Below are 10,699 nucleotides of genomic sequence, written 5' to 3'. Positions count from 1 at the left end.
TTTAAAAAAAAAAAAAAAACACATAATTTTAATATTTATTTTTTTTTTTTTTGTTTAAACCTAATCCATTCGAGCATATCGTGGTACAATATCCTTTTGTATCCAATAATTACAATGTGAATATTCAGATGATGTTGTTAATTCTTGACCAATTTTAATTATTTTATTTGCTTGATGTGTATCTAATGTTCCATGTTGTATATATTTATAAAACATATTACGTATTGTTTCACTATAACGTTTCTCTTCTGGTGTTTTAATATTTTCATTTTGAACATCTTCTGTACTTCCTAAAATAGCTTCAATATCTGCATTTACATTTGCTAAACCAATTTCATTATTTGGTTGATGAACAACATAAAAAGGTACAAATGGTTGTTGTTTTACAGCAATTGTATATAATGGGCATATCGTTCTAATATCAGATACCATCGATATTAATCCTTTATAGGTGGCATTATAACTATTTAATACTTCATCTGTTAAATTTAAGAAACCAAATTTACTTTGTTCAACATGTCTACGAACTTCATCTTCAGTCCAATTTGTATATTTATTATAAAGAAATTTATTATGGCTAGTGTGTGCTGTTGTTCCAAGTACTAATTTTGGTTTTTTAGGGTCTTGACCTTGTTCTGATGGTTCTTTCCAAACATCTTCTGGATTTTTTTGCAAAATGATTCCATCTAATACAAGCCTAAAATTAATTAATAAAAATTATTTAGAATATTAAAAATAATTTGTAAATAAAAATAATTCATAAGTATTATAAAACAATTTATTACCATTCATGAATTTCCGTGTTATCTTCATCATTATTTGGTAAATCGGCTGGGTGTTGTCTCCAGATGTCAGGCGTAGCATCTAATATTTGTTCCACAGAGGCATCTCTTAAGCAATCAACGTCTTGACATTCTATTTGACTCATGTATTGTTCATTTTTTCGCTCCGCTTCCTTTAATGAAATTCCAGGGAATCTTGATCCACCAGATGAAACCCAAGCTCTAGAAAATAGATTTTTTGCTTCACGTGATGTTACCAAAGCTGTAACTAAAGTCCCTCCAGCTTGATGTCCGAGAAGAGTTACTTGATTCTTATCACCACCAAAATGGTGAATATTTAATTGTATCCATTTTAAAGCAGCAATTATGTCCGAAAGACCATAATTACCAGAAGTTTGAGGATAAGTGTCTTTCGTTAAAACATTTAAAGCTAAAAAGCCAAGTGGTCCAACTCGAAAATTTGGTCGTACAAAAATAACATCTTCCTTTTTAGCTACTTGTGGAGTCAGTTTCAATTCAGTTGGAGTACCACCCATTAATGATTCGACTCCTATTAATACAACAATCGGAACTGGGTTATCGTATCTTACATGTGGTGTAACAATTTCTAATGTTAAACAGTCCTCTTCACCAATTTTTGTTCCATTATTTAAGACTTGTGCACATATATCTGTTTCATTATGTGCCTTTAAAGTTCCATTCCAGCAATTTTTAACATCTGTGATTAATTGTGCTGATTTGAATCTCAATTCACCAACCGGAGGAAGAGCATATGGTATACCACGGAATATATATGTATTATCTTCTATTAATCCTTCAACCATACCACAACTTGTACTAGCATCTATAAATTTACCTTCACGAATTGGTGCTTGAGTTATTTTTTCATAAGACAGAACAACACCAATAACAATTAACAATATTATAAATAGAAGGGCACCTATAGCTATTAAAATATCATCAATTGAACATTTATATGCTCTTATTCTATCTATAAGTGGTACATGTTCACATACTTCATCTTCATTAGCTTTCTAAAATCCGATAAATATAAAAATATGTATGTAAATCAATATATAAAAATTGCTTAACCATAATTTTAATATACGGCGAATATAATAGTCAATACAATGCTATCTTACATCATCATTTTGTTTAATTTCCTGGCTTCCTTTTAATTTATCAACACCGTCATCATTTGAAATCGGTACTTTGTCAACAGTATCAGCGTCCTTTAATGAATCATCTAAGGTCTCCATTGATGCTAATCCAGCCTTCGTACCTGGTCCTGTTCCCATTTCAACATCATCTTCAGTCTTTTTTTTTGGAATCATGTTCGCAATTGGAAGCTTAATAGCATTTAAAAGTCCCTTTTTTGGTGCTTGTTGTGTATCATCAGTTTTTGCTTCAGTATTTGGCGCTAAAAAAATTATATTTTTTTTCAACTATACTCGTAATTCAAAATCATTTTTAATACTTACAAGTTGCTTTTTCAACATCATCGTTTTTCGGTTTTTTAGAAAAGAAATTACGAATTCTATCGCCAAATGTTGGTTTCTTTTCTTCAACTTTTGGTTTCTCTTCGTTTTCTTTATTATCATCAGTTTCCTTATCTTTCTCTAATAATTCACCATCGGCACCATCGCCTTCGCCGCGTGGTTTGATTTTTGTGAAAAATCCAGGCATTTTTATGCCACCAATTGGAATTTTTTTTGGTTTAACCTCGCGATCTTCCTTAGACAATTTTGAAACTTTTTTACTATCATTGAGATCATCTCCACCGCCTCCGTCATCTCCTCCACCATCACGACCACCTTCTGTACCCTTAGTTTCAATTTCAGGGATATTAATAATTTCCTCTCCATTAACGATTCCTTTAGTTTTGTTTTCTGGCGTTGAAGATTTTATTAATGATGGGGCAGTTTTATTATCATTGGCAGATTGTAAATTATCACTAGATTTCTTCTTTTTGTCGTCATCTGATTTCATATCTAACATTTTGTCAGTTTCCTTAGGTTCTTCTGATTCATGATGTGATTCAGTAGTTGTTTGATTTTCAGATGGAGGTGGAGTTTCTTTATCATCTAATTCACCCATAATTTGTCGTTTTTAAAATCCTTTTAATGCAAAATCGTAATGAATTATCTGTAAAATAGGAAAAATACAAATTATATTTTTTTATTAACAGTGAACGTATCTTTAAATGGTATAAAACTAATTAATCATGACAAATATGATACGAGTATTGCTGCTTCAAATCACAGCTTTGGGTAGGTAATTAGGTATTAAAATTCCTTTACTAGGTACCCATTAACTACGTCCTAAAAATTGTAACCAAATTGAAACTACCCAAATATATAGATGTATGTACTTACCTATGTATGTACATATGCATAAGAATTCTTTTGATCGAAGCAGTAAAATGTATTAACTTGCTTCCTTATTATGAACACTGATTCTGTCATGGGTCAATGGAATTTGATTTGCGCAACTTTTAAATTTTAAATAACAGTTTTTTTTTCTAATTTGACAAATTTTTTGCCCAATTAAAAAAAAAAAATTCATAATTGTTAAGGTTTGATTAGCAAATAAAATATTACGTTGCATCTATTTTATTCAAGAATTGTCTCTGTTTCGAATTTTTTAAATTTATTTTTTTTTTTATTTTAAATATTAAAACTAAAAATATGGTTTTAATTTATTTACATACCCTAAGTAAAATAAAATAAAAATTGTTTTTTAATTAAACCACTTAAAACTAATAAATTCTTATAATTTGGCATAAAATCTTATTTTATCAAAGAAACACGAATCCAAATGTTGAACAAAAACAAGTGCGGAACAGCAAAACCAATTGTTCAGTATTTGGCATATAATGTCACACAAGCAACGAAACAAATAATGTCAAAAATAAAACGGCAGCGGTAAAATATAGTTTGTACATCGTTTGCGGTTAAATTCGCGGCGTTAATTTTGTATGATTCTTGGCGAAAATATTTTTCAGAAAATCAAATATTTTATGAAAAACTGCCAATTTGGAAGAGAAAAAAGGATTCAGAATCCCGAATAAGCTTTATTTAAGCTACATTTATTGTTTCAAAACATGTCAAAATAAATTCAAAATTTATGGCTTGTATTAAGAATATTTAGAAATATTAATAAGGCAGGAATGACTATGTTATAAATTATTTCTTATTTAACTCTAATTCTAATATGCAAAAAAATGCGCTTAAAAACTATTAATAAAAATATTTTATTCTGTCACGTAATTTTGCCAATATGTCGTACAATTCTTTAATGTCATGTTATATCACGTCCTCTTACGTCTCATGAAGTTACATCTCATCACACCGCATTACGTCATATCATACCATGTTACGTTAGTTATTTAAACTAATAATTACAAAAAAAATGTAGAATGCCCAAAAAAAAAAATCCTAACTTTCGAGTAGAAATCGATTCTTTCATTCACAATGTAAACGTTAGTGACATCTCTGTTTTAACGCCTAGTAGTATTTTAGTTGAGTCATTCAGTCAGTGAAGAAACCGCTAAGGTATTAAATATTGCGGAATAAATTTTTTTCAAAGTTTTTGCTGTATTCGTTTTAGGAAGCCGTTTAATTAAGTTTTATAAAAATAAAATTTAATTAGTAAAATAGATCGGACTAAAGAATATGAAAAATTAGATACATATTAGGAAAGCGGAAACAATGTTAATATGCACCTAAAGAATGAGTTTTCTATGCCCATCGCAGATTTTCAAGAACTGGAAGCATTTTAGCAACAGCTCTGGATCAGGCCTAGATTATGGTCAGGTACGATTATATTTAACTGTACATACATATGCGTATTATGGGAATCTTATATTAAATTATGCTAGGTATACGACATGTTTGTGTGTATGTAAGTACATATGCATATGGACATATGAATGTAGGTACATACATACATAATGTACATACATATATACATATCTATAATAGCTGCTTTTTGAATGAATATTCTAATATGAACCTACAAGATTTCTTACCAACTAAATTTAATAATTCCATACAATTTTAAACATTTTGCAATCAAATTGAGTTGAAACTCAATTGAGTTGTATGATGAAATTTAAAAAATTACATTTTAATATTTATGTAAAATATTGTAAATCTATTAACCTATGTAGTAAGTAGTTAATTACATACTTTGTTTCTAGTTTTTTCTAGGCAGGTATTTTTTTAGTTCCAAATTTTTGAAATCAACGGTAACACCTGTTTGTGTAATTTCCTAAATTCCGTTATAAAAAGCTTCAATTTTGAAGGAACGTACTGTAAATTATAATTATAATTACAAATGTACACTTACCTACCTACATATTTCATATAAATTTTTCAAATTAAGAATAATTCACCAACATCTGATTTAAATAAATCAGATTAATCAGCAAAATGCACCATAAACCTCTTCAAGTGCATGCTCTGGATTACAAATAGGTATGTACATAATGTATATATAAATCATTGAAATCAAACTGATTATATAAATTGGGGAGAATTTCCTCTTTTAAATTTTCGAATGTAAATTTTTAAATTAAATGCATGATTTTCTTTTTATGTTCGACCTACCACTGGATGTTACACCACTTATCAATCACAAAATAAAATGAAATAAAATTAAGTACATAAAAATGAATGTAAAATTAAGTACATATGATTTTTCTGAAAAATTCAAAGCATTCGGTTTCACAAATAATGTTTTCCCTCCGAAATAGAGAAGTAAAACAAAATTTAAAATATTCTTTTTCTTCAAATTAAAAACAATTCGTTTTTATTTTTTGCTTGCGAAACTTTTTCAACCATGAACTTGTACTAAATATTTACATACATATGCATTTCTATGTGCAGTATAGCAAGTAGATGTTTGTACAATTGTAAAACAACGTACGGATTTTAAATTGTAAATTCATAATACTGCAGTAGAATTACCGTAAAAGTGAAATTTTTGTTTTATATTTTGAAAAGTTCTTAGAAGTTACAAAAAAAAAAAAAAAGTAAAACAAAATCGCAGCTGCTGTTAATATCAAAAATGCAGTAAGAAGTTTATTATACAGCATAAGTGATGATCATAAGGCGTCATAATCACATGAAAACATACATAAATATTAGTATAAATATGCATACATATAGCCATATTTACATAGTGAGTCATAATAAATAAATCTTATCACACGGAATACCAAAAATATGAATGTATACGTACGTATATGTGTGTATATACTATATAGTATGTGTACATAGGTATATAAAAACAATATTAAATCAAAATGTAATCCTTTTGATGCAGATTTCATTTGTGTTTTCTATAACAAAGAGTAAGAGTATATAGTTGACTGTGGCAATGGAAATGAGAATGACAATGTGTTTTCCCAGGTTCTTTTCTTTTTATTTCATATTTATTTTATAGTTGTTTATAATTTATTTCATCCTCATGTTTATAAAATAAAAAATTTTACAATTTCATTGTGTACTACATGCACATAACATAGAAAGCATACAATTACACTAACTTAAATATGAATTTTTTATAAGAAAATTTCTAACAAGAATCAAAATTTAAGAGTAAAAAGGATTCATAAGTAGTCTTATACCTATATGAAATAAGTTAACAATATCATAGTTAACGGGACAGATGATAAATTGTTATGTGCGAATGTTATGTTATAAGTTGCACTACTGATATGCATCTGGTATGATCCAGTTCTTAAAGTACAAGTGTGTGAAAGGGTATAAGAACTTAGAGTTTCTTTGAGCATGCCTGGTGTCTTCCATAGAGAGCAGAAATACCGTCACGCAATTGTATTCTCTCGTTTAACTTAAGTAAGTTTCCTTCAGTGATCGGGAATGGATAAAAATAGACTGGGGCTTTTAAATATTTTTTTATTAGACAGCTATTTATTCGGTAAAGTAACATTTGCATAAACTGAGCCAATCTTATACCTTCCTCTGCGAAATAGAAAGTTTACTGTAGTGCACATTCTCTGCGATTGTGTTCGATAGAGTTATAGGGAATTTAATAGCAATTTCTTTAATGCACAATAGCATAATATACGATTATACGTACATTATAATAGCAAAGAAAGCATTCTGTGAACTATAAATAACTTCAATTAAAATGATGATATTGCGGAAATCATCATTTCAATTCATAATTTCCTCTTTTTCTGCAATACACAATGATTAATAGGTTATAGATTCTGATGAAAGTTGTGTAGATATATTTTATGTTATTTTTTAGTTTAACTCTTTATAAAAATGTGAAACTAATCGTTTGAACTTCATTCAAGAAGTTTTTATAATGTTTTCAATTTTTCATTTATAAACAGTGTATAATTAAATGCAAAATATTTAATTAATGCCTCAAGTAATGCTATTATTTTTTAAATTTATAGGTAAATAAAAATTTGTTTTCAGTTTGAAAATTAATAATTTCCAATATTAAAATGTCAGGTTTACACAATATTATCCCAACTTTAATGGTTCAAAACAAAATTGTTGTAAAATAAAAACAATTCCTCTTAAAAATCATTTCCTTTCTTTCTTGAAAATAAAGAAAAAGCATAAAAACAATCAAAGGTTTTTAAAAATTAACGATCGGTGTCGGAAACGAAATTAATTTATTTTTCTAATATATTATACAATTTCTGACTATCATAGGTATATACTTAGAATTTTTAAATTTTAAAATACAAATTGTGAGAATTTGCCATAACAATTAGAAAAGTGAAATTTACATTACTATTGTATAGTTGTCAAGTTTGTATGAATGTACATTATTTCTAGCATTTGGCATACGAATATAATTAACTAACATAACCTATTCATGTTAGATTACAAAAATAATTACAATAGAATATAGTAGTTACAATATCCGTTTTCATTGAATTAAATTGCCATCGCGCAAAAAAAAAAACTTATTTTTAACGCCATACAATTTTTAAATGTGAAAATAAAACATCGATTAATTTATAAATAGTCACTGTTATTGCACAATGGTTTATCTACCGCAAAATGTACTTATACATGTAAATAAAATTGTAAGTAGGTTATAACAATATTATAAATTGAAATATAAAATAGAAAATTTTATATTATTGAAATGTGTTAGAATTGTAGAATGTGAAAGGGACGTGAACTGAGAGAAACGGTAGTACAACAGGCTTAAAAACCAAGTGTACTGTTTGGGGGGTCACAACAACTGAACCTAACCTTAAACCGATTTATGTTTCTATCATAAGTTTTTTAGTGTCTCTGGTATAATACATCTTACATATATGTACTTGCAACTCTTGTATTCAAAGACTTGGGTAACTATATTTATAAACAGAAATACTCATATGCAAATGCAACTTGTCAATTATTAAAAATCTTTAGTTGACAAATCGAATACCTCTTCAAATAATTCCAGAATAATAAAAAGAAAAATAACAAATTATAAAAGAAATAAATTAAACCTTCTTCCGAAATTAATTTGACCTTAATGAGTTATTCGTGATTTTTTCTTATTTATTTTTTTTTCTCATAACCAAAATGTTTTCATTGTTTTTTATTTTAAAATTTTAATTTTCAGATTTCAATTTTTATTCTTCAAAACTAAATTAATATATACAACAAGTACGCCTCTAAGTATAATAGGTTTTAGGCCGCCGATTAATTTTTGGGAACATGGAAATTTTGTTTTTGTTAGAAGAAAACGCCAAAAATGAAAACAAAATTCAGAAATAAAAACAAAGCCACTACATATTATTAAGGAAGTTACCAACCAACGATCCATTTGAAAGATTCGATCAACATGAACTTTGGAAAATCTCAACTTGTTTAGAAGAGAAATATAAAAAATAAATTAAAAACGTGAAATTTGGAAAAAGAAGAAAATTATGTAATCATGAAGAAACTACAAGAAAATCAAAAGAAGTAATGAAAATAGTAAAAAAAAAAATAATAATTATGGAAGACAAGTTGAATTACAAAATCTCATCAACACACTATTGACTAGGCACTATTTTCTTTTCACAATTATTGTATATGGAAGAGAAAACCGACAAATAATTTAGAAAGGAACATCGATTTACTGAAATTTCATTACGTTATGGATACCATATAGATTTGGTTGGAGATTATGTAAGTTGTATGTAAATATGTTTCTTAAATAATCACATATCTATAGGTATATACAATATATATTTGAATTTACCTGCCATACAGAGTGAGCACACGCAAATGATTTAAATATTTCAACTGAAGAACAGTTTTAAATAAATGATTAAATTTTTTTAATATGTACAAAGACCTGCTACTAGATTTTCGTTTCGGAAAGAAAGTATTGCTGTTGATATATGGGCTAAAAATTTCAAACATTAAAATCTTTCACTGTACAAAATATTTTGGGAATTTCAAATTAATGGATAGTGGCACATATAAATTAAAATATTAGCAAATAATAAAAAGAAGACCTTTCCTGATCTTGAAATGCTATAACTTTGCAGATGCAAACTGCGCCAATTTTAATTTTTGGTAGGCATTTATTTAGTTTTTTCTTCTCTTGTCATAATACTTATAGTTATTCGGGAACTGGTTAGGCACATGTTGTAGTTTCTGGAAAAACTGTGTTTGTTAAAGTACTTTATAAAATATATACTAAAAATAAATCATTACAAAAGAAAATATTCGAGAAACGGTGAATTAAGTGGAGTAAATAGAATAACGACGGTTACATTGTATAAAATATTTTTAGTAAAATTAAAAAAAAAAACTTATACATTTTACTACATAAAAAATTTACGCATATGTAAAATTTTCCAAATTCTTTTATATTATGTATAACATTTTTTTTTTTTTGTTTTGTAATACTTTAGTTTCATACGCGTATTAATTAGCCATTGAATAACTAAACTAAATTGCGTAGAAATTTTACTATAATTTTCCGTATCTGCGTTTAAGGTATATTCCATGGAAGCAAGAGGCGTTTTATAAATAGTTTTTTGAACTTTCATATTTTCTTTTCTCATTTTAGATATTTGGAAAAATTATTTTTTTTTTACCAAAAGAAATAATTAGATAATACGTAAAACACAGCTGGACGCATACATGTAAGCTAAATTGATGTTTTGTAATGAACTTCGAAAGAATAAAAATCAGTTATTGTTTGAGTTTCCCATTTATTTTGAAAAATACTCTGTTACCTTAATTAAATTTGACATTGTTGTAAATTGTAAATATTTACTATTAATTGCTAAAATAACGCTAATTCAGAGAAATTTAAATTTGTAATTATTCATTTCTTACTTGCACTATAAATTTACAAATAAATTTTTCATGGAGCTATTTTTAAACGTTACAGTTGAATCAAATCCTGATTTTAATTTTACGATTTTTGCAATTGTTATGAGAATTTTAATGTAACTAATGTTATATAATAGAAAGTTTTATTAAATTCAAACTTTCCTTTGAATTTTTAAAAACATTTTTCAATTTGATTTAATAACCTGTACCGCTCTTTATTCTTATAAGAGCATTCAAATGCGTTTATGCAGCATTCAAATTTTTTATGTTAATAATTATTATAAATTTTAATGTTTGTATTGAATCTTTTACGGAATTAGAAAAAAATTTTTTTTGGGTGTAATTATGTTGAATTTCAAACAACTTATAACTCTTTGTTTTACAACAACAGAAACGTTCTAAAATATACTGAATTTATTATTATATAAATAAATTATGTATGGTGTTCATTTCAAAACTTTTATTTATTAAATATTCAGGAGCTAAGAAGGGAAAAATCTCCATGAGAAAGTTATAAATTTAAATCCTTTATTTTTTACAATCTCACTTCATAAAAAAAACAAAGCAAGATAAAATCTAAAAAAAATTCATCAC

The 10,699-nt window shown here is 26.9% G+C and overlaps 1 protein-coding gene across 1 annotated transcript in view; it reads right to left on the bottom strand.

Annotated features, from left to right (window-relative positions):
* The window catches only part of LOC129613453 (neurotactin), a 67,363-nt gene continuing 56,664 nt past the window's right edge, over positions 1-10,699 (bottom strand). The window contains exons 4-7 of the mRNA XM_055527527.1: positions 2,264-2,927; positions 1,925-2,202; positions 786-1,816; positions 1-697 (exon numbers count right to left, since the gene is read on the bottom strand). Of these exons, the coding sequence (XP_055383502.1) occupies positions 61-697; positions 786-1,816; positions 1,925-2,202; positions 2,264-2,879 (2,562 nt within the window). The 5' untranslated portion in view covers positions 2,880-2,927 and the 3' untranslated portion in view covers positions 1-60. The remainder of the gene's footprint in view (positions 698-785; positions 1,817-1,924; positions 2,203-2,263; positions 2,928-10,699) is intronic.

Source organism: Condylostylus longicornis, unplaced genomic scaffold, assembly GCF_029603195.1.
Source record: "Condylostylus longicornis isolate FDR11 unplaced genomic scaffold, ASM2960319v2 ptg000084l, whole genome shotgun sequence".
Classification (NCBI taxonomy): Eukaryota; Metazoa; Arthropoda; class Insecta; order Diptera; family Dolichopodidae; genus Condylostylus; species Condylostylus longicornis.
This window is presented reverse-complemented; position numbering and strand designations above follow the sequence as displayed.